The sequence below is a fragment of the Marmota marmota genome, unplaced genomic scaffold, assembly GCF_001458135.2.
Source record: "Marmota marmota marmota unplaced genomic scaffold, marMar, whole genome shotgun sequence".
In the NCBI taxonomy this organism is placed as follows: Eukaryota; Metazoa; Chordata; class Mammalia; order Rodentia; family Sciuridae; genus Marmota; species Marmota marmota.
Genome location: NW_025999897.1, coordinates 4,534,058 through 4,558,783, shown reverse-complemented (window position 1 = coordinate 4,558,783; position 24,726 = coordinate 4,534,058). Strand labels below are relative to the sequence as shown.

The following is a 24,726-nucleotide window of genomic DNA, read 5'->3' as shown; positions in this document are numbered from 1 at the left end:
GAAAGAATGGTCTTTTTTGACAAATGGTATGAGGAAAATTGGATATCAACATGTAACACAATGAAAATTGGGCATTTCCCTAACACCCACAAACAAAAGCTAACTCAGATCAAAAATATAAATGTAATGCCTAAAATGACAAAATCTCTTAGGAGAAAATATAGGGCAAAATCTTGGAGCTGGCAAAGTTTCATGGGTGAATTCAATCTTGCACAAACCCTCTCAGAAAACAGAAGAGAAGGGAACACTTTTAAACTCTTTTTATGAGATCAGAAAAACCCAATCCCGAACCTTGGCACAGACATGATAAGAAGGGAAAATTAAAAACAAAATCTTAGCAAATCTGATCCAGAAAAATATAAAAAGGATAATACAACATCATGACTAAGTGGGTTTGTCCGGTAATACCAAGTTGGCTCAGCATCTGAAGACGGTCAATGTAACTCATGGCACTGGGGTACCTGTGCAGGCACAGACACTGGAGAACTCACCAAATTGCACGTTTTAGATCTATGCCATTCACTATGTGAAATTTGCCTTAATTACTTTAATGGGAAGGGGCAGGGCGGGGTGGGGTGGGGTGGGATGAGGTACCTTAACTGTAGGTCACACACACCAAAACAGAGGCCACTCCTAGTTCATGACCACAACATCAGCATCCTCATGACACAAGAACACATTGTTCTCTAATCTAATGTAGCAGATGTCAATTTATCTAGCTTATCCAAAAGCAGTTTTAAGTAATTAGGATGCAAATTTTTCACAGTGGGGGAGGGGCTTAAGGAAGAATTCAAACACATTTGTGTCTCACCCTGTTCCCAATTCTTATCAAATATGTGGTGTCCAAGTGTCCCCACCCAGATTACCCTGGGTGTCTGGTGGCTCCTCAGAGGAAAAGACCTTCCCTGGGGATTGGAATTCCTGTCTGATTGTGATCTCTTTAAACAGGCTATTACTTCATAGTGACATTTATGATTCCACTATCGTGGTGCCAAGGGCTCTTCTGGCAGGGTTATTCTGAAATTAACTCGGCCTGGAGTCCCATACCTCTTAGATCATGTAATATAAGGATTTTCATCTAGGAACTTTCATCTGAAACCACAGCAAATATCTGACTGTTTTGTTTTGGGTTTTAGAGAATCAAAGATTCTTGTGACATTTTTAATATCCCTTGAGTTATAAATTTAAAAAAAAGTTGTGTTTTTTCACGCCACATTTTCTCTGGGATCACTGATCTACACCCAGAGAAAATAATTTTTGGTTTTATTTCTTTGAAAATCTCCAACATTAAATAACTACATCAAACTGGAATCTGCATCTTATCCCAGATTTTTGGCTTTTTAATTTTTAAAACATGTTAGGATTCCCACATTTACATGTTAGAAATCTCTGGGCTCTTTCATCTTTTTTTTTTTTTTTTTTTTGGNTTTTTTTTTTTTGGTACCAGGGATTGAACTCAGGGGCACTCAACCACTGAGCCACAACCCAGCCCTATTTTGTATTTTATTTAGAGACAGGGTCTCACTGAGTTGCTTGGCGCCTTGCCATTGCTGAGGCTGGCTTTGAACGCACCATCCTCCGGTCTCAGCCTCCTGGGTTGCTGAGATTATAGGTCTGTGCCACCGCTCTCAGCTCATCTTCATTGTCTTACTGTACAAGACCGTGGGTTAAGCACTTCAGGCCAATAAAAATAAAAGAGCCTAAAGAATTCTGGGTTCAGATGGCTTCTAGTGCTGCCGGGCATGGAACCCAGGGCAAGCCAGACACGTATGAGCTACATACACCACCAGCCCTGAGTTCTGTGTTGAGAGAGCTTAAAGCCAGTCAAGGAAATAGAGCCAATGCAAAAATGACATCATAGGTGACAATGTGACAGATACACGACTTTTCCAAATCCTGCCCACCTGGAAAGTTAAGAGAGAGTTTTACAACCAAGGAGGCATTTTGTTTGGAACCTTCGTTGCCGAGAGGGATTTTAACATGGAAGCCAAGGACAAAGGATCTTGCTCTTGGAGAGCTGGGACCGGAAGCCCCGGGTCCAGGACAGGGAGTCTGATTTCAGCTGGCAGAAAAAAGTCACTGGAAGATTCTGAGAAACGTTCAAGAATGACATTTCTAAACTATACATTTAAGGGCCATAGAGGAATCCAAGGAGCAATGGAGTGAACCAAGAAGAAAAGAGACTTCTGTCTGCTAAATAAACCTCTAAAATCTATTTTCTGAAACAGTTTATTGTCAAGTAAATTACACTTTAAAATATCTCTAGGTTTCCATTTCACGTCCAGCCAAACTGGCATTTAAAGTACAACAATGGAAGCCAGGCGGCGCGAAGTGGCCACGCCTGTAATCCCAGCTAACAGGAGGCTGAGAGAGGAGGGTCACAAGTTCAAGGCCAGCCTCCACAACTTAGTGAGACCCTGTCTCAAAATAAAAAATAAAATAAAATAAAAAGGGTTGGAGATGTGGCTCAAGGATACAGTGCCCTTGGATTCACTCCCCAGTACCAAAAAAGAAAAAGAAAAAGAAAAAGAACTGGCAATGTGGTTCAGTGGTACAGCACCCATGGGTTCAACGCCTCAAACCAGAAAAGAAAAAAGAAAGCGTCACAATGGAACATTCCCTCACATGAGAAGGAACAGACCAGAAGTGCTGAGAGCTAGGAGTCGGCTGGAAGTTCAGGCAACCATCAGGAAGACCTTGTTGGTGTACTGGTGTCTCGAGGGCCGTGCTGGGTCCTTCCGCCAGGCCTGGGCGTGGGGCTGGCACCATCAGAGGTGTTTTGACCTCCTCGGAGGAGGATAGCTCACAGTAACTCCTGGAAGCCCCAGTAAGAACCCAAGAGCCCCCACCCAGGTGCTCCTGCCTGCAGGAGGCAGGGCTGGGCGGCCCCCACTCACCGGTGATATAGAAGGCTTTGTACCTCTCCAGGCGGACAGTCTGCAGGGCTCCGTACTCTCCAGCTGCACCGCTGTTGGGGTGGAACAGCACCTGGAAAAGACAGCAGGGCTTACTCCCTGTGCAGCACTGCTCTCCTGGTCCACAGGACCCCACCCCACACCCACTGACAGACACGGGCCTGTAGCCAGCCAGGAGATGCACGGAAGTGTTATTTTGCTAGTTGTTAAAGAGAAGCGGGAGGCCTCTCGACCATCTAGTGAAACTTGCTCTGTAATTTGCAGGGTCCAGGGCAAAGTGAGAATCAGGGATGCTTTGTTCACAAATTGAAAATTTCAAGACAACCAGGGCAGAGCTTTAAACCAAGCTCAGGGTCCTCCTAAGGGTGGGGATGCCCGCCAGTCCTGCCTGTGCCCCATCCCTCAGGTACAGAAAGGAGCCTGCTGACTTGCCTGATTCACTAACATCCCCAGCGCCTCTGATGCAGGTGACCCTCAGATCTTTTTGAAAAAAAGACTCCTTCAGCTTCAAGTCATTTTTCCACCAGACCCTTGAGCAAGGACAGTACAAGAGAAAGAAAGCCTTAATTCCCCCAGCACTAGGCACAGTCTAGTCTCTGGACCTGTGTATTTTTTGTTTGTTTGTTTTTAGTGCTGGGATCAAACCCAGGGCCTCACACACGCAAGGCTAGTGCCCTACCACGGGGCTACACCCCCCAGGCCACAGCCTAGGATTGTGACTCAATCCTACTGTACTGAGACAGAGGAAATCTTTCCTCATCGAGTCATAAATGCAAGAATTACCCTAAAGAACGGAAACACCTAATTCAGAGTTCTCCAGGGAAGCATTTGGTAGGAAATAAAAGGCCAGAATTCTTTGTAGGTTGGTGGGTTTGGGCTGGAAGCATGAGACTGCCCTGGTATGAATCATGACTGTATATGTTGCTGGAAAGACGCTTACGTGATTCAGAGTTTCCATGGGGCTCCAAAAAAAAAAAATGAGAAACATCTGTTGGAGCCGTCAACATCTGTCCCACAAGTTCCCAAGCCCCGAGAGGATGCTGCTCAGGGCAGGGACCCCCACCTGCTGCTCTCATGATCTGTGCTGTCAACCCCTGCAAACACCCCGATTGTATGTGATGACAGCAGGCTCCTTCCAAACAGGAAAAGACGTCCTAACTGAAACCCTCACTTCCTCCATCCCTCATCGAAAGCTACTCCACTCGGTGGAACTCTGCTGTGTGTCCCTGGGATGCACAAAGGTGAGAGCTGGACCATCTACTGTCAACCAATCTATGTTGTGTTCAGATCTCCAGAAAAGGGGAGTCAAGGTTGGCCACTTCAAACCGTCAATACCGTTTGGGTAACAGAAACCCATGAGGGTGGGCTGCCATATTCTGAATATGTTTGGGGCCCGACCAGAAGTAACTTCCAGAATCCAAGAGGAAGCAGAACTGTGGGATGGGTCATTTTTTGGAAATGTGGATGGATGCAGAGGAACTCGCATGCACGTTTTTCTGTTGAGCAGACGTGTTATGGCTTTCTCATGCACCCCAGCATAGGAAGAAGGTTGGCAAGTTTAAGTAGGAATCAGTTGAGATATTTCCTCTCCAGAGGCCTGGGTGAATTTCAAAAATGATCTTATCTTCACAAGCCTGCCGTGGCCTTCTTGGTGGACTGGCTTGTTTTTGTTGTTTCGGGTTTGTTTGTTTGAGACAGGATCTCCCTATGTAGCCGGGCTGGCCTTGAACTCTTGGCTTCAAGTGATCCTTCCTCCCGGGGCCTCCCGAGAGGCTGGTATTACAGGCACCTGGCTTCTTGTTTTCCCAGCCATGCAGGATTCCCCTTATGATAGGTCCTGGGAGCCAACCCTAAACAGTATCACTAGAAGGTGGACTCCTTTAGCGCACAGCCCACAGTCTCCCAAAGGGTGGATGGAGGAGGCCGTGGGTCATTTAGCCTGTCACTCTAGATGACCTCTTTCACCACTAGGGGCCTCCCTAAGAGAAGTGATTGGTGTTGGGGAGACTACCTACCAGCTTCTGTCTCTGAAGTGAGAGGCTGACCGTGGCGAATATGTAGCGAGTGTCAGCTGCTGTGGGTTTTGACCATCACAGACATGATGTCCCAGGAGGGGGATGAAGTAGGTATGAACGCTACGTGCATCACACCTCGAAACCCATGGCCTGGGGAGGTGGCCCTAGGGGAGGTGACTCCAGGTGGCTTATTTCTTTAACCCTGGGTTACTTGATTTACGATAGAGGGAAGAACCTATCTGCTGATAAGCACCTGTATATTGTTTTGAGCTGACTGTCCAGAGGGTACTTTGAGCTTCTAGAAACCAGAATGGTTTTCTAAACCAACCCATACTGGAACTCTTATAAGCTGAGGAGGACATATCTGTGGGTGGACACAGACTATGTTAAGAAATACATATGAATGATATACACAGATGAATGTGTGGGGGTGTCATGTGTCATGATATCCATATTTTTCAAAAACACACTCATATTTTTACTTGCTGGTATTCCCTAAAGCCATTCCAAGTTCAAGACCATTTAGTCTCTTTAATCCTATTATTTCAGTTCAAGAGAGAAGCTGACCAGAGAAGACCAAGCCTAAATTCTGGACCAGAAACGACACACGGTACCCTCAGACTCCAAACAGTCTTATCTCAAGTGTCTCCACTAACATCACAGGTCGGCTGCCTGGGAAGTTGGGCGTGGCCCCCAGGTGCCAGCACCCACGCGCTTTTACCCTTGAAGACACCTCAGCGCTTCCTGCAGGCAGAAGCTCGCTGGCTGTGTCTTTTGAGACCTCTGCGCTTGGTTGGGAGCAAACTGACCCCTACTCCAGCTGCGCTGGCGCACAACACAGGTCCCCATGATGATGTTGGGACTTGCATCGGCTTCTCCCACCTGGTTCCTGGGCCTAACCTGTGCGCACTGGCTGGTCTGGGGCCCCTAGTGAGTCTGCGCAAAGCTGCGAGCAGAGGAAGAGAGCGCGCGCTCCCCTGTCTGGGAACGGAAGTGAGTGCGGCAGGAGCTGGCATCCACAGGCCGACCAACAACGTCAAGGAGACCACAGTCCTTGAAGCACTTCCTGGTGACCCCAATTATCCTGTTAGTAGCCATGGCAATAAACACTGAGCAGCACCTCTCCGCTGACGTCCTGGATAACCCCCCAGGGTCACACCGTGCTAACTTCCAGCCTCAAAGCGGAAACCATCTTCCTGCTTCGGCCTCTGATTAGAGACCTGAAGGGGTGCGCAGCTCTGCAACAATCCTGTGGCATGCCAGGCATCTTCAGAGGCCCTTTCCAGCCTAATCTGACAACTAAGAACTGAATTAATGTGCAAAGAAGCATCAGTGGCCTATTGAGCCACTGAGGGCCAGTGTTCTGCGTGGCCAGGGGACGCTGGGAGGGAAGGGCTGCTTCAATAAGCACCAGCCAGCCAGGTGCGGTGGCACACGCCTGTAATCCCAGGGGCTCAGGAGGCTGAGACAGGAGGATGGCAAGTTCAAAGCCAGCCTCAGCAAAAGTGAGGCACTAAGCAACTCAGTGAGACCCTGTCTCTAAAAACAAAATAAGGCTGGGATGTGGCTCAGTGGTCAAGTGCCCGTGAGTTCAATCCCCAGTTCCAAAAATAAAATAAAATAAATAAAATAAGCACCAGCCAGTGGTGCACTTGAGCACATCTGAGTCACTTCCATGTGACCCTCGAAGACATAAATAGACCGTTTGAAGTGTGAGTCCCCAACAGAGAGCCAGGTGCTTGCCGGGCCTTATGCAGGGGCCTCCAAGCTCCTCTACACGCCTTCCCTCCTCCCACTTCCTCTTCCTTTGGCGAATGGCAAACACATGGAAATGACAGGGAAAGGCCATCAGGACTGACATTTCCTGGCTGCTGCTGCCATGAAGGGCTTCCAAACAGGGGACACTGAGGAAGTAATGCCGGGAAGTCGAAGCCCGAAGCCATTTCGGGGGGCTGCTGGGTTAAGGCTGCTTGGTCAAGATCAGGCTGCAGAATGTGTGCTGAGCCCTCCCGGAGCCAGGGGAATGTCAGGGGCACTGCTGTCCCTGCTGTCCAAGAGGTCTTTATTCAGTTGTTCACCCAGTTTGCATTGACTGGATGCTGGCTGGATGCAGGTGTGGTAGGTGTGCTGAGAATTTAGAGGTGAACCCAACAGCCGGGACCCTTGCCCTTGGAAAGCTTCCCTCCCAGTTGGGGAACCCCACAATAAACAAGTGATCGCCCATGATCAGATTATCTCATCCAAAAACATGCTGGGTATCTAAGCTGCATGAATGCATGCAGAAAAAAAATCATTCTAATATTATAGAGAATAAGAAGCACTCACATCCACATCCCTTAGCCAATTGTTAAATATTCAGATTAATAAACAGGATTTATTATGGGGTGGGGATTATCCCAAAGGATCTGAGGTTTCTGGAACCAGCCACTTGTATCTGTCTTCTGAGGGTGGTCGTGTTTGCTCGGAGGCAACCAGGTGCTGGGTGACAGGCCGAAGGCCAGCCTCCTACAGAGCCCAGCGTGGGGACATGCTCCCTCCACTTACCCTGTGCCCCGTCTGCGACCTGCCCAGGAGCACCTCAGAGGCATCCAATCCATCAAAGCGTCGGTCTTGGGGCAAAGTGGCCTGCGCCAGGGCCACCACAGTGGGGAAAATGTCCAGCACACTGCAAAAGGAACCAGATGTGGTCAATCCCAGCTCTCTCAGCTCTTTCCCTGGCCCTGCTGGGCTCAAATCCCGCCTGAACTAGCTCAGAGCCAACACTGACAGCCTCCCTGTGGCCCACCCTTTCTACCTGCCTGCCCTTCCTTTGGGATCTACCTCAACTTCTGCTACGACAGGAGGCAGATGGGTGTGGTGGCTCAGCACCCAGGCTCTGCAGCCAGCTGTTACCTGGGCTTGGATCCCAGCTCTGCCACCTGTCTATCTTCTGAGGCACTGGCCTCGGTTTTCTACTCTGTAAAATGGGTGTTTTAGTAAAAGTACCTGCCTCAGTGGGTAGCTGTGTGGATGAAACACACAGGTAGGGTATAAAGAAGACGACCAGGCACTCAGAAAGCGCTTATTGGATGTTTGTGTTATGCTCACTCACAGAGGCACCCCACATGGGAAAGGGGCAGGAATGTATCTAGGAACTAAGTTCAACCTGTCTCCACGAGGCCTCAGCCACTCGCCTAGAGTGGGTCTCTGTCTCAAAAATATTTAGTCTCTAGTCATGGTATGTGAAGCATGCTACCCCCATTATTTTAGCTCTTTTTTTTTTTCCCATTATAAAAATAGTGTTTATGGTCTAAGAAATTAGAGCATCCAAAAGCATAAAAGAGAACACCTCACACGTGGTCTATCCCCCCCAAGGCAGTCACTGTTAACATTTCGGTAGGTTTTGTTAATGGGACTTTTTTAAAGTCACGTGATGCAATTTTACCCTACCCCACTGCACATCCCCCTCCGATCCTCTGTGCTCATGTTGGAAAGGACTCTTCAGCAAGAACAGAGTGGCTGCCCTTCCAACAGGCCTGTTTATCTGAGAGCCAGACCCACTGACAGGGTTGGCCCAACGTGAGGTCTCTCTCAGGCTAGGAGGAGGCCCCGGTACCTGGATGGGCACAGCAGCACAAGTCGGGCTCATACTTGGGAGGGCCACAAAGGCCTCAGCTCCCCACCTTCCCCACCCTGAGGTCTGGGGAGGGGCTCTTCACCCTCTGAGGGGATGGCAGAGAGAACCTGCCATGCGTGGGGCTCCTCCTGCCCTCCCACCTCCTCCCTGGACGCCAGACAGAATCTGTTGACCGCAGGACAGAGCGTTTCTATCTGCCGGCAGGTTTCACAGTCTGCAGAGCCGGTGGCTTATCTTGGGAGATATGCTCTAGGAGCTGGCCTCCCACACTGATGCACAGTCAGCGCTCACAGAGTACAGAACAGTCCAGAAACCTGTCCAGAGTCCAAGGTTCCTGCCACAAACTGGGAAGCACAGAGAACTTCACTGCCATCGGAAAAGGCTGCGATGGTGTGGGGCTGTTGGATGAGTTTTCTTTAAATTGCACCCCTAAGAGCGCTCAGCATCCGCAGGGTCAAATCAGTGAGAAAGAAAAACAGGATCTGCCTTAGATTTTTGGAATGAATTCTACACTATTTTTTTCCATCTTAAGAGGAATCAGCGTCACAGATGAGTCAAATCAGTAAGCAAGAAAAAACAGAACCTACATTAGGTCTTTGGAATATAACGTATACTTTCTTTTTCCATCTAATTTTTTCCCTCCTAGCATGAGACTTAGCATCGTAATTATCTAGCACTAAATCTAACGTTCACAGAATCCTGGTGTCTCAGAGTTTGGCAGAATCCTCAGAGGCACCTACTCCACCCAGAGCACAAAGAAAACCTCTTACCAACAAGAACAACTTCAATAGGTCTGTCGAGTCATGCTGCTCAGGGTGGCCCAGCCCTGCGTTGGCAAGCTCAGGTTATCAAGTCCTTCCTCAAGGGATGGAGAAGACCAAGTCTCTGAGGTTAGCCCTGTCAGGGGGAAATGCTCCCTGGTAGTTGAAACCCCTGCCAGATGAAGGACTGAATTTGGCGAGAGCATCTATCCTACAAAGGCTACCAAAGGTACCCTAGCTACTCCAAATCTCAAGCCCTAAATTCAAAGCCGGTCCTAGGAGCCAAGAATTGCTCACCTGTTATCCCAGACTCTGGAGACTGGGGCAGGAGGATGGCAAGGCTGAGGCCAGCCTCAGCAACTTAGGGAGGCCCTGTCTCAAAATAAAAAGCAAAAAGGGCTGGGGTGAGGCTCAGTGGTAGAGCACCCCTGGGTTCTATCCCCAGTATGAAAAGAAGGAAGGAAGAGAGGGAGGGAGGGAGGGAGGGAGGGAGGGAGGAAGAGGTCCCGGGAGTCTTTGAAACCTCTGAGAAAGAGAACAAACAAAGCAAAAGCAAAAGCCTGAACTTTCACGTTGTTCATTTCTGCACTTGGCTTCTGGCAGAGTGTTGGCTTTGGGGGATTTTCACAGGGTCAGGGTGTGCTTGCCTTCTTGGACCTTTCCTTCCATAAAAATAAATTAGACTTCATCATTGTATTGGTGTAAAGGTGAGTATATAAAAATGTCTGCATTAAGCCATTTTTTTCCACCTAAAAGTTCAGGTGTTCTCCTTGGAATTTTAAAAGAAATTAAAAGTTGCCCGGGCCCTCCACGTCCTGTGGACTTTGGCTCTGGACAGGGAGCCAGGTGAGCTTCAGATAAGAGGAAGCCCCAGTTCCGGGGCCTTTTGGTTATGAGGAGGGTAGTCAAGAGCCTGCTTTGAGAGGGCCAAGGGGCCTCTGCACAGTGACCTGGAGGCTGGGCACAGAGTGGGCGGCGGCATCTTTGCAAATTCCAAGCCGCTGTGAGAAGCTTCTCTTCTTCCTTCATAGAGCTCTGGCCAGTCCAGGCTCTGAAGGTTGTTCACGAGAAATGGGTGTGTGCGCGTGTGTTCTTGCTTCCTTCCTTTCTTTTTTGAGATGGGGTCTCCCTATGTTGCTCAGACTGGGACACCTGGGTCCCTCCTGCCTCAGCTCCCCCGTAGCCGGGACCACAGGTGCATGCCACTGAACTGGCTTCTTCGTGTTTTTATCCAGAGTTGCCTAAGGAGCCAGGGCGAGGAGGGTTAAGAAGGGCTCCAAGCTGGGCAGGCTACGAAGCAGGCAGCAGGGCCACAGGGCAGCCACAACAGGCAGTTCTGGGGCCCAGGGAGAGGCTGAGAGGGATGGTTTCCTAGAAGCCAAGGACAGCTTATCTGGGAAGAAGCAGATATGACCTGGACCCAGGGAGTGAGAAGAGTGAGGGGCGAGGGGCTGACGGAGGAGGACTGGAGGCTGGGGCCAGGACAGAGGGCACCACTGTCTGCTCTCTCATTCCACCTCCCCCGCCCCCACTCTCTCTCTCTCTGTCTCATCCCTCTCACTACCCCTGAGACAGGCCAGGACCGCAGCCCCTCCCGGTGCGGCCATGCTGTAGCGGTTGGAGGGCTGGCTGAGGGGCTAGCCCACATCCATGTGTGTCTGGGCAGCACCTCCCCCACCCTGGAGCCCTCTCAGAGGCCAGTACAGCCCCAGCTGCATGACCTTCGAGAACGGGGATCCCAGATCATCAGGGGACACCCAATAGCACCCAGTGCTCCACCCTAGAGAGCAGAGGCAGCAGCCTGCCGGGCAGGTGACGATGGATCCAAGGTGACCTGTGGCCCAAGCCCTGCCACAGGACACTAAGGCCAATTGGGTCTCCTTGTGAGCTTCTACTACCTGGCTCCGCCCCACACATGAGCATTTATGTCCACTTGCCTAACTCGGGATCCCATAATGCCTAGGGACATTGGGATATAGGCTGAGGAACTCTGGCCTCCGCTCTGTTTATGGGAGTTACCTCTGGTCTGCAGAAAGCTCTATGCCTTTGGGGATTAAAGTACTAGAACAGGAGATAAGCACCTGGGTTCCCAGGAACACCAAGCCTGAGCACCAGGCTCCTGAATGCAGACCATAACCCCCTGGCCTAGAGCTGACCTGGGGGAGCCCGAGGCAAGGGCACCAGGAAGCCCCGCCCACATTTGCTTTATATGGATTCACACAGGAAAGAGCGAGGAGGCTGTACCGAGGCAGAGCCGTCAGGCTGCCGTCTGGACTCACTGAACACCACGGGTATCCTAAGAAAGGTGGACAGGGCATGTCGGTCTCGTCCTGGTAAAATGCTACCCTCAAACAAAAGCCACCTTATCCAAAGAACTCATTTCCTGGGGCCACCCAACCGTCCCCTCCATCCATCGTCACCCTCCAAGGCCCTCAATTAACAAGACAGCGCAGCTTGAGGGACTGCAGGGCTGCTGGGGTGGGTGCAGCCCAGCCTGCGAACACTTGGCCCCTCTCGATAACCACCACTACACCCAAGGCAGCCCGCCTGGCCTTCGTCCTGGTTAGCCTGACATCACAGATTCCAGGCTGTGACATTGTTGTCACACCTACTAGCACCTGCTGGCAGCACACTGCATCCTCCTGATTGCACAGGGCTGACCCCAAGTTCCTGAGGGCCCCACAGGCTGCAGGGTATGCTGCCTACCCATCCCCCGCTCGGAGCTGTGTACTCCTCCTCCTTCCCCTGGTCTCCAGTCTCTCCCCGTGTCCCTATTGGGTCTGGGGATGCTGGAGGGAGCCAGGGACTCTTGCTTTCCTCTAATCTGCTGTGCTCATCATACCAGAACCCAACAGGCTAAAGATTAAAAAAAAAAAATGTGGCGGGGAAGCAAAGGAAAGAAGTTCTGCAGCTGGGAACTGCTCTTGAACCAGACCAGGCCCTGACACCATGAATGAGCCCTGGCTTCCACAGAGGGTCGCAGCGGTTGGTGAATTCAAGGCAGAACCACAGAAAAGACGTGCCCAGCTAAAACAGAAGTCCCCATATAAGTCAGGTTCCACGGTGGCAAGGGCATTGCTCTCAGACTGACACTCCGCAGTCAAGTTCTCTGCCACAAAGTCGGGCTCTGGATCTGCGTTGGGTGAGGGGCAGCTACTGTGCAGCCTGCAGTGGCTTCTCTGAGCCTTGACTCATCAGAGGAGCTGCGCAGGCAGAGGCGGGAGAGCCACCTCACCCAAGGACCCACCCCCTACCGCAGCAACCTCCCTCCCCGGTCCCCTCCAGGGAAAGGGGCATCTGGACTCCTTTCTTGGGACATCTGGGTGCCGGTGACATGCTGGCTTCTCACATCCGGCCCTGGGCCACCTCCCCCAAGTCCCACGGTGGACTAACAGGACCCCAGAGACGAGGTGCTGCTGCCTCCTCTGCAGCAGACACAGCCAGGACCCGACGCCGACCCATGTGACAACCAGGTCCCCTCTTCACTCGGCCGTCATCCCCAGGGTGGCTGAGTCCCACCGTACCTGCCTTTAACTAGCATAAGGAATTGCCTTTGGGCAAATCCCTCCTGCTGCACCCCAATTTTGGAGGTATCTGGAATACTTTCAAGGTGGGTGCCACGAGCTTCCTGGACTCTCTGGCCACCCAAGCACCCACCACCATTCTGGCTCTAAACCCACATCACAAGGGCATTTGGGTCTCATACCTTAACAAGGCAGTGCTGGTGATGTTGGCTGGGACTGTGCTGGGCCAGTAAGCCAGGGCCGGGACCCGGTGCCCACCTTCCCAGGTGGTCTGCTTGGCTGGGCTTCCCCCTGTGAGAGGAGGCAGCTGGTTCGTGATCAGTGATAACTTGAGGCTTCTTTTCAGCTAAGAGCTAGTTTCTAGGAGAACAGCCCTCTCTAAGAGTTTCCAAGAATCCCAAAAAAGAAAAGACTTTTTCAAAAAAGTAACCAGCCAGGCGTGGTGGCACTCGCCTATAATCCCAGCAGCTCAGGAGGCTGAGGCAGGAGGATCTTGAGTTCAAAGTCAGCCTCAGCAACTTAGCAAGGCGCTAAACAACTCGGTGAGACCCTGTCTCTAAATAAAATATAAAAAGGGCTGGGATGTGGCTCAGCGGTTAAGTGCCCCTGGGTTCAATCCACGGTACCAGAGAAAAAAGTAACTAGCTACTTTTCCCCAATTAGCTACTATCTTTCAATACACACTTTTATATTATTGGACTTATATGTAAACAAAAAACCTCACTCTATTGAGTCATGTCATTTAATTCAATTCTGAAAACCTTTCCATTTTAAATTATCTTATTGGCTTATTAACTCGTTCCTCCTGGTAAGACTCCATCAGTCTTGTATACCCACGACACAGTAGGTGCATAACAAATCTTTGCTGAACAAATGAATTCCTCTTCCGACTGAGCATACTGCAGCTGTCTGTTTAGGATGAAGAACTACAGTTATTTAAAAAAGTGCAAGAGGGAGAACCTTCCCCAGCTCTTTCATTGTCTATGTGTCAAACTGATCCGGCCCAGATTGTTTTGTTTTGTTTTGTTTTGCTTTGCTTTGTTTTTCCTTGAATTAATAACTTGTTCTGATGTCGAGGAGACAGTGACAGTCACTGCCCCAACCTCTGGTCTCTTGCGGGGAGGTCAGGATCATCTATGTGCAATCTATGAATTTCCACATTGGTAATTCGAGGGATTGTTTTTGTAACCACTAAGTCAAAAGTGACCACCACTGTAATGATAACCAGCGGACTGGAAGAGATGAGGTCATGTTTTATGGAAACATCCTGAAGACATGTGGCACTGCATTAACCATGACCATCCTGCCCCTCCCACACACCCCGCCCTCATCCTGGTTGAGCCAGAGGCCAAGAATTCCACAAAGTTCGCGTGTAAAAAGCGGTGCCAAGGCGAGCGCTGTATGTGGCTTGCACACGCTGCGGTCAGGCGACTTCCCCATGTTTGGCTGGTGTGAATAATAAAAGCAATGGAGGGCGGGGGTGGGGGGTGGGCAGGGGAATCCAGATGAAGGCTTTGTCCTTGTGCACTCATACTGCCACCAACCGAACCTTTGATGTCCCTGGCCCAGCACCCCACACCGGAAATGCTCAGCATTCTCAGGACCTTCTCATCACCAGCTCTGGAAATCGCCCCCCGCCCCAGAACCCAAGAAGCAGATCACAAAACCACCACGGTCCTAGGCCCTGTTTATGTTGAAGGGTGTGGGGCTCCAGAAACCAGCTGAAGTCTCTGCAGGCTGAGTGAGAAGCCCTTTGATCTCGCCCATCGTTTCTCAAATACAGTCTTCCCGTCCAGAGAATTCCTACGGAGTCTTTTCCAAATATCCACGCACGTGGGGCGGAGAATCACAAAGTAAGGGAGCATAAACTCATTTCCATGTGGCCTTGGAATGCCGGAGGCCAAAAGGCCAGGAGCAAGCCTCGCAGGTGCGAGGTGCTGAGGCTCTGTGGATAATTCCCAGCCCAGGAGGGTCATCTTTGTGGACACCTGGAAGCCACGGCGCCTGGGGAGTTGCATGTCCATGGGGCACAGTGTTGAAATGGACCTGAGTAACCTTTGAGGCCAGATGCTAAGAAAAGGTCAAAGTTTGGGTTCCAGAAGGCCAGAGCCACGGGTCTGTTCTGCGACAGGCAGTAGGACACAGGGTTCAGTCCTGGACCCCAGGACGTTTCCAGAAGGGTAAACTGGCCCCTAATTAGTAAATATGCTAATTGTTCTTCACTCTTAGAGGCTCAGCTTGGTTGCCACGACCTCTGTGCCACCCTTTTGCAGGTGACTGACCTTGTCAATATGTTTTTCAGAGAGAAGAATCAGGTTGTGTTGTCTTCTTTCAGCAAAGAGATGGCTGGAGGGATGGGGAGGAATTCAGCCAGTATTTCAGCATGTGGGTGTCAGCAAAGCAGACAACCCCACGCAGAGATTCAGGGAGAAAGAGAACAAGATCGCTCAGCTCAGAGAAGACCCTCAGGGTGGCCACTCAGTGACAAATCTCTCTCTATGCTGTCAAGGCTGGTCAGCGAATCCAATTGCACCTTGCCTTAAACAGCAAGACCCAATTAGATTCAAGCCGCACTGGTCACAGGCCCCTAAACTAGGCTCTCAAAGGGGAATTTAGCTTAAGGGTCTCAAGTGTGGGCAATTATGAAAAAAATACTCATCACCCAGAACACGGACACCATCCTGCTCCAAATCCCAGGTTCTCGGTGGCTCTGCTAGAGGAAGACAAAAAAATGATCCGACTAGAATTCTCTGTGGGTCCCCAGGGCTCTGGAGTCTAATGACTAGCTGCATTCGCTTGCACAGAATCTTGTTTGCTGTGGTTCATCTTCACCAGCCATGGCCAAAGTCCAGAAGAGCTGCCCTGTCCCACCAACGTTCTTCAGTGACCCATGCTCCTACTCACAGAAACCCATTCTGAGTTAAGCATGATATTAACATTACCAATAATCTCTCTTATTAATTGTGCCCTTACCAAACACCAAGTTAAATGCTGCTAAGTGTCATGTCAGGTTCTTCCTTGCACTATGCCATTGAATCCGTATGACAAACTTCCGAGCCAGGCACTCTTACCTCCATTTTTTTCAGGTCAGGAAACCAAAGTTCAGAGAAGTTCAATATTCACACAAGGTCACACAGCTAGCAAATGGTAGAATCAGAATCCAAAGCCAGGTCTAACTGCCCAGCCAACGCCCTCCCCCTACTGAACCTTCTAGGGCAGCAATTCCCATCCATAAATGCAGTTAGAATCACTGGTGGAGCTTTTACAAAATTGCCCAGGCTAACGCCCCTTTCCTACAGATGTGATTTAACTGGCATGGACACCAATATCTTTCGAGGGTCTCCCAATGACTGAATGTAAGGGAGTGTCCATCCCTGGTCAGATCAGGAAGTGGACCCATTTCAAAACTAAATATAGCTTATGTCCTTCTGGATCACAGGGTTTAGATTGCCCACACCTTTACACTTTTATGCCACCACATCATAAATGTGACCTGATAAGTTACAGCAAGAACAATGCACGAGTCCACAAATTAAACTTCTGGGCGCTTCTCCATTTCGAAAGCTCCTGCTTGGTTCAGATAAGCCTGAATACTTTGATCCATGTTCACTGATCCATTAAAAAATGTGAGCGCCTTGCTTTTGGGCGTTGGTTGAGAGATGTTCATCTTATGGCCGTGAGAATGCTTTTCGATGCATCTGTGGTTACTTACGACTCTAATTAAAGCAGAACCTCTTACTTAAAGAAATAAATATTTAGCCTCAGTAACCAGAATACAAACGGAACCATGATTCATGACTTTGCTTACTGCTTCTTCCCTGGCTACAGAAGTAGAGTGGCATTCCGCGACGCATCATAACAGGGGCCGACCGGGCAAGACTCACCCCTGCCTACGCCTGGGAATAGCAGCCTTTCTGCCATTCCTCAGTGACTCACAGGGGCAGTGTCCCCCGGAAGGAGGTGTGCAAATGTCTCCATTCAGTAGAGTTACCCCTGAGAGGACTGACTTCAGGTTCCGACTCCTGGGTTCTATCCCCTGAAAAATCTAATTCAATAAGTCTGGGGTGGGGCTCTGGTTCTAGAAGATTCTAATGCCCAACAGGCCAGAGACCAGAGTTGGAAGAGCACCGGCAGGGTCATCAGGAGGACGCCTCTGGAGCCAGGCAGAGCTGAGTCCTAACTCCAGGGCCGCTCCTTCCAATCACATGGCCTCGGGCAGTATCTGAAACCTCCCTCAGTTATCAAGCCTCTGGGCCGTGAGGTGGGGGGGAGGCTCTTGCAGGTACAGGGTATGGGAACAGTTACCTAAGACCACGGATATGAAAGGTTCTTTGGTATAGAGCCTGTCCCCAAAGTGTCCAACAAATGCAAGTTCCTCTCTCTCAAAAATAGGTAGAAGATAGCACAGGTGGGCTAAGAATGTGGCCCAGTGATGGAGCCCTTGCTAGAATGTGCAAGGTCCTGGGTTCGATCCCCAGCACTGCCCGTCACCTGCCCGTCCCACGAAGGCATGAACATCTGTGGCTCCTCTGCACTGATGTCCTGAGGAATGCACATTCCACAACCTTCCAGAGAAGCCAGCTTGGTTTCTAAATATAGACTCGGGCCCTTACCAAGGACACCTGTGGCTTACTGGTTTTCTAGAAACGCAGGGCTATTGCTGGCCCGGGGTGGCCTTGAGCATGATAGTGAGGACATTCCACCAAGCCCGGTGGCCCTCGCCAGAAAGAGACAGAGCTGGACTTCCGCTGGGTCCTCGCCCGCAGGCCCTGCCCCGGCCAGAGCCAACAGCCATGAGCCTTGTCCCTCGCTGTCCCCCCAGCATCTCTGACCTTTCCTTGCCCTACCCCCTGCCTCACGCTGGAGCGAAAGCCCAGGGCGCAGAGGCCTGTCCCAGTGGGGAGCGTTACGTAAGGCCCTGATAGCATCGGATTTCACCCAGCCCAAGGCCTCCCGGAGGTGCCCACGCCAAACGCCACACAATGTTTCCTCATCACCCGGGAGAAGGAACAGTTCTGCTCCTCAACAAAACCAGGGAGGTTTCCAGACAGGAGCAGTCCTGGGGAGAACAAGGTGCCGGCCTGGCCAGGAAGGAAGCAGGTTCAGAGTGAGACGGAGGCTGGCGCCCTGGCGGGGCCTCCTGCCCATGGGGCAGCGGGTGTGACTCCGGCCTTGCTCCTGGGGACAGGCCCCTGCATCCTGGCCCTTTTCTCCTCCTCCCGACGGTGGGGCGAGGGCGAGCCAAGGGCAGCATCCTCACTCCAGCACGGGGCCGGCGAGAAGAGGACTCCAGGAGACGCTGCCTCATCCCATCAGCTGAGCCGCGGCTTGGCCAGGAAAGGGATGAGGAGGAGGAGGCCGGCCCGGGAACAGGGGAAGACAGCGCGTGGCCTGTCTAGCAGGCCGCCTTCGGGGAGAAAGAAGCGGGCCCGGTACTGTTTGTCCTACTCGTTGCGAAAACATTGACTATCTTCTCTCCTTTGTGTGCTCTTGAGACCGGGCCCCTTGCTGCGGGATGGGCAGGCTTCCCACTGACAGGAACCTGGGTGACGAAGAGCAGGTGGTCCAGAGGAACCCCAGCCCCTGACCCATGGGGTGGCTCCCGCCCCACCGCACGCAGGTTCCATGCAGGGTTTTGCCCGGCTTCCCAGAATCCCCGCAGTGTTCGGGGCCGAGAGGAGGAAGGAGGCTGTGGAGCAGTTGGCAGGAAGCTGGCTGGAACGAGCAAGTGTTTACCCCTAAGAAACTGCCTTTCAGAGTCGGCTCTGGGAGTCCCCTGAGAGTGGCATCCAGCCCCACCAGCAAGTGCTGTGCCCCACAGATACCTTATCATGTCACAAGTTTGTGACAAAGCCTTGCCCCAAATACAGTGTGGCCAGGAGATGACTCAAGGAGCCAAGTCTCCCAAGACAGAGGGCCCAGAACACGGTCACTGTGTTATTTAAGCCGCCTGGTTCGTCCACAGGAAAACCTTTCTCAGGGCATTTTCCGTCCCCCCCTCAGCCCCTCTCTTGGTGGGGTACACCGGTCCTTTCCGCTAGGAAGAAGCAGCAGTCTAGTGGAGACTATCAGTGGAGGCCAAGCAGGAGGGTGGGTGGCCCAGGCAGTACCCCAGATGAGTCTCCCCACACTGAACGGGGGTCCACGGGCCCACAGGACAGAAGAGGAAACCAAGCTTCCTACGCTGACGAGGTAGCAGTGGGGTCGCTGGCCCGTCTGGGCCTCCAAAGAGGTCAGCTCTCTCCATGTTCCCACTCTGCCTCCCACAGACCTAGGAAGGCTCAGCCCGTCACAGGGCTAAAGGCGTGTTCCTTAACGACCGAGAGGTTCAGAGCAGCTGAGCAGTTGTTGGGATATAAAAAGGTCTGAGTAAGGGTGATTACATGGGCTGAGGATGGGGCCAGCAGAGGCCAGATAACACGGTCCCCTCGACTCCTGCCTTGCCTGGGGTCAGCCCTCGACCTCCTTGGCCTCGGTTTCCCCTTCTGGCCCAGATGGTGAGTGCGATAAAGAGGTCAGTTCCCACTAAAGTGAGGCTGTTCCTGGAGAGTCTGTCTCTGGCTTCTCTGGTTTATAGTTTCTGGTTCAATGGAAATGAGTCCAGGGCCCCCGCTCCCTATTCTCAGCCCCACTGAGGTTGACTGAATGGTGTCCTGGGGGCAGGGGGTGGAGCGGGGAGCAACAGTCGGAAGGGTACAGGCTTTTCTCGGGGAGTAAGACAATGTCCTGGAACCTCACAGACGGGGTGGTGGCACAACACTGTGAATGTGGTCAATGCCACCGAACTGGACAATTCAAAATGGTTCATTTAATGGGATATGAATTTCACCTCAATTTCTAAAGTTAAACCATGTCATTTTCACTCTTAAATTCCATCATTTCACATTTCTTTAAAAAATTAGGACCAAAATCATTCTGCCTTAAAGAAGAGGCCTTCAGATATTGACCCTGTCTCTCTCTACTCTACCTGGATGTAGAATAAGAGAGATGCATAGACCCTGGGTGGCTCCAGAGAGTAGCTCCCGGCTGTGACGCTCCCTCCCTGCCCAGAACCTTCTCCCTACACATCCCTGTCTGTCTCCGACTCAGGCTTCAAAACTCCAACCACCAAGTGGAGGCCCATTTGCACTATTCAATATGGCAGCCCTGGCCACGTGTGGAAGTGTGGCTAGTGTAAGGAATTGAATTTTCATTCATTTTAATTTAAACAGGCACATGGGGTTAGTGTCTCCTATACCGAGCAGTGTTACTCCAGACAGATGGCTCTCAAATTTTAACCCGTATCATCATCTGAAGGACATGCTGACCCTCAGGTTGCCGGGACCCATCCCCCATGAAGAAGTTCTTGGTAGCACTAACGATGCTGGTCCAGGGACCACACTTTGACAACCATGGACCAGAGCTGGAAGTTCTAGACTTGGAGGACTCTAGACTCCTAGGGTGTAGACATGGATCTCCTAAATTGGTTTTCCAAAGTGTGATCTCTAGACCAGCTACAATGGCATCACCTGGGACAGAATGTAAAGCCTCCACGGCCAGCCTGGTCCCCCTGGGTCAGCACGGCATTTTGGCAGGATCCCCGACAGCCTGCCATTGCTTCAGGTCAGGGGCTTTGTTGATCTTTGTATCCCCAGCACTGAGACCAGGAAAGAGTAGGTGCTCAACAAATGCTTAGAAAAGGAAAGGAAGGGGGGTGGAGGTTACCCCGCTGGGAAATGAATTTCTTATTGGGTAAAATTTTCCAAAGAACAGGGCCCCAGTCTACATCCTGAAGGCACAGTCACTGTCTCAAAATGCATTATTAGCCGAGCATCGGGGCACACACCTGGAATCCTGGCTGAGGCAGGAGGATCACAAGTTTGTCGCTACCCTTAGCAATCTGGGAGGCCCCAAGCAACTTAGTGAGACCCGGTCTCCAAATAAAAAATTCAAAAGGGCTGGGGATATGGCTTAGTGGTAAGGTGCCCTGAGTTCAATGCCCAGTGCCCCCCCAACATCAGCTCATGCAACAAACCACTCCCAGATACACTGTATTCCTCTAGGCTATTTGCTTGCAGGAATTCAGTACATTCCCCCCACATTTCTGTCCTCCCCAGCATCTCCTCAGCTATCTCCAGGAATCAGAACTAAACCCCAGCCTTTTTGAACTGGAGGGAACCCCAAAGATCCATATAGACACCAAAGGCCCATGAGATAAAGTGGTCCAATCACTGCAGGTGAGGGTGAGGTCCGGCTCTCCAGACCCCTGACTCAAATCTCTGGACCCAAGACATGACCCCGGCCTGACAGTCCCTTGCTTGTGAAGTTCTCAAGGGACCTGATCCAAGGGTTGCCAGGTTGAAGCAGAAAAGTAAAAATGAATGACCAGCATCTCCTTCCCACCACCAGACGCCAGGGACAAGGAAGCCCAGGAACTAGGAGCAGCCGTGAGCTAAAAGGATGTGAGTCCCCCTGTCTGGGGACAGCTGGGGGCTCTCGCTCAGCAGGGAGTGGAAGCCCAGATTTAAAACCCTGTCATGGACAGTCCTCAGTAGGGGCAGTTTTGTCTCAGAAGCCCTTGGATATAAGCACCTTCTAAAATTTTAATTTTATTTATTGTAGGGCTGGGGATCAAACCTAGCACTTCACATATGCTAGGCAAGTGCTCTACCACTGAGCCCCGGCCCCAGCCCTTTTAATATATTTTTTTAATTTAGAGACAGGGTCTTGCTAAGTTGCTTGGAGCCTTGCTAAGTTGCTGAGGCTGGCCTTGAACTTGTGATCCTGCTGCCCCAGCCTCCAGAGCTGCTAGGATCACAGGTGCGCACCACTGCACCTGGCCTTGAGTTTTCCTTTAAATGGATGTATCACGATTTCTCTAGACACTCCTCTCTTGCTGATGTGGGGATTATGTCCTGCTATTCTATATATATATATATATATTGCAATGACCACTCATTTTACATATATTGCCATGTACTTGGTTAATTATTTCCTTAAGATGAATGCTCACAGGAGGAAGCAATGTATCAAAAGGCAACACATTTTTCCAGCCTTTGGTCCATATGCCATATTGTACCCAGTAGGGCCGTGCTCTCAGAGGCTGAGGTCCTTGTGGGGAACTTTCCCAGAGCAGATGGGAGCTGAGCTGGAGGCTGGAAGATGTTTAAACAGAACCTGAGCTGGAGGCAGGCTGGTGTAGCAGGGAGAGCACCAACGTTAACTGTGTGGCAAGCCTGGCTCTGTCTCATAAACTGTGTGACCTTGGGCAAGTTACTCAACCTCTCTGAGCGTCTGTCTTCATCTAGAAATGGAGATGTTATTACTTACCTTTCACTTGCTTAAGGGTCCACTCAATGTTTCTTAAATGAATGAAATAAATTAATGACCAGGAGGATGATGAAAACAGAAGACAAGGAAAAGGAGAGGAGGAAAAGAACAAAGTCAACACATACTTATTGCAAGGTTTGTGGACTGCCTCCTGAGGCCAAAGGCTGGTCCTCTTAGGACCTCCTGGGAGAGAAGGCTAGAAAGGGATGGTCTAGGCTGAACGGACCTTTGACCCCCATCCAGCTCGTTTCTTCTTCTCTGGGAGCCGGTGGCTGGTGAGTCCCTGTGTCCCTGTTTCACAGTGATGCCCCAAGGCAGAACCCCACCCCCAGGCAGAACCCCTCGTCCAGCCGAGCCGACTCCCGCAGTGGGCTCTGCTGGCCCCAGCTGAGCCCTCTACCTTGATGGATTTGCCACCGTCCAGTGAAGGGACCCACGCTGCCTGCCAGTTCACACTTCTGAGCCCACGGGCCATTGTCTCCTAGAAACCAGAAAAACAACACCCAATGGTTAGTGGCTGGGGAACACTTTCACCAACTCTCCCTCCTTGGCCCTACAGCCCCGTGCACTGCAGGAGGCTGGTCAGAGAAGGACTTGTAGAAATAACCCTGAGCCCCCCCTTGAAGAAGTGCCCTTGACAAGGGCTGTCTTACTAAGCTGCCGGGGAGGGGCTCCCTGCCTCAGCCAGGCCCCCCGAGCCTCTCGCCTTACACCTTGCTTATGGGTTTAGCCATCCCAATAACACAGGCATTGGCACCAGCCAGCAACTACTCACTAAGCATCTATTATGCACCTACTGCTTCCTATCCAGCCTCTCGTAAGCTCCCAACATGCTGTGGAGTAGGTTCTTCTAGAAGCCCAAGTTTTTGAAGCTTAGAGTGTAAAGATCACTCTCCCAACAGTAGATACGGATTCAAACCCAGGTCTGGAGTTGACCCCAAAGCAGTGCTTTTACCACTGCCCTTGTTCCAGGAAGGGACCTGAGACACACAATCCATGTATGGGCCCTTTAGAGGGGTCACTACTTCAGCTCCATGAGGGTCACTCAGCCAAAAGATATGACCTGGCGACCAATAGCACCTGGAGTCTTTGGGACCAGGAGGCTGCTGAGCGGCACCAAGACTGCAGAAGTTCACAAGGTCAAAGTCATTCACTGGCAATTAAGAGCAAGACCTGGGAGGCCCTCCTCGACACACATGGGGCCAGCGAGAAGCATCGTTCAGACACACCTTTCCAGGGCCCCAGCCATCGAGTGCCCAGTAGACACATGCTCACATGGAAGCCAACCACCATCATCAGGGCCCCAAGTTCAAAGCGAGCCTCGGCCCCATTAAAGAGGACCATTGACCAGGCTCTGCTCTTTGCGGGGCAGGTGCAGGGCTACCCAGGACACGCAGCCAGGCTGGCTGGCTCTCACCACTTTACCTGTAAACCAGAGGAGCGTGTTTTCCTTCACCATGTGGTCAACTTTGTCCTTGATCTGACCCACCAGACTGTCCATCTCCCGGAGACCCGCGCGGTATGGGCTTTGGCCCCGTGGGTTTGCCCGTGGTCCAGCCACAGCTAGGGGCACATGCATGTGGGCCAGGCCCACGTAGAGCAGGAAGGGTCTTCCGCTGGCACTGAAACAAAGGGGGACACTAGAGGTAACTGCACCTCTGGGATCCCCCCTGACCTGGGGGACCCCCCCAAAGGTTCTGCCACGGGCTCAAGGACACATTTATCTATAACCTTCTAAGGAAATGTGGAGCTCATCTGGTCAGCAGGTTATAAACGAGAATGTCGTAGTAACAGTCCTTCAGCGTTTACTTAGAACATACTACAGGGGACTCGTGTTGTCCAAGCTCCTCCTCCTCTCCATGCAAAGGCCCTGGGGCCTCTGGTATTGCTCAGAAACCGCCTTTCCCTACCCCACCCCCAGGCAAGAGCAGCTGTAGAACCACTATCTGTCCTCTTCTGTAGAGGGCCCCTGGTGGAGGCCCTTCCCACAGGCCATGCCCACAGGAGGGCGTCTGTTAAGCACACAGAGAAGGGGGGTGAGTAAGCTCAATCAAGTACACACACAGGGTGCGGACAGAAGCAGGGCCCCTTATTCACCAGTTCCCCAGACACTCGGCTTTCAAATCATCCCCGTGTTCTCCTGAGCTCACTCTGGTCCACATCACCCCCAGCCTCAGCCATGCTCTGGGAGCTTTTTGCACGCTGTCCCCCCCAAGGTCCAGTGATGGGGACTGCGCTTGTCCTTAGCTCTCTCTCTGACAGGCGTAAAACCCAGGACACCCGTCCCGAGACAGGGCCTTGGCCTTCCCCGTGCAGCCGACGGTTCATCACCACGGGCCCACAGCTGGGCAGCCAACGGAGCAGCCACAGGTCTCGGGGGCTATTTGCATTGAGTTAATGAAAATCAAGTAAAATTTAAAATCCAATGCCTGGGATGCTACATCACAGATGACCCTTGAGGACATCCTGCTAATCCAGTCATCAAAGGACAAATACATATGGTTCCACTCGTCTGCAGCAAAGTTAAATTCAGAGACAGAAAGAAGAACAATGAGTGGCCCAGGAGGAGGGGGAGGGAGGAGGGGG

The 24,726-nt window shown here is 51.4% G+C and overlaps 1 protein-coding gene across 10 annotated transcripts in view; it reads right to left on the bottom strand.

The window, feature by feature from the left end:
- Nucleotides 1-24,726, bottom strand: part of Arsg (arylsulfatase G) — a 120,369-nt gene that overhangs the window by 16,243 nt on the left and 79,400 nt on the right. For 9 of the 10 annotated variants that reach the window (XM_048798181.1, XM_048798182.1, XM_015504852.2 and 6 more), the window contains 5 exons: nt 23,566-23,762; nt 22,541-22,621; nt 13,014-13,122; nt 7,475-7,595; nt 2,898-2,988 (listed from right to left, as the gene is read on the bottom strand). In XM_048798181.1, the coding sequence (XP_048654138.1) occupies nt 2,898-2,988; nt 7,475-7,595; nt 13,014-13,122; nt 22,541-22,621; nt 23,566-23,762 (599 nt within the window). The remainder of the gene's footprint in view (nt 1-2,897; nt 2,989-7,474; nt 7,596-13,013; nt 13,123-22,540; nt 22,622-23,565; nt 23,763-24,726) is intronic. The other variant, XM_015504854.2, reaches the window with a different exon arrangement.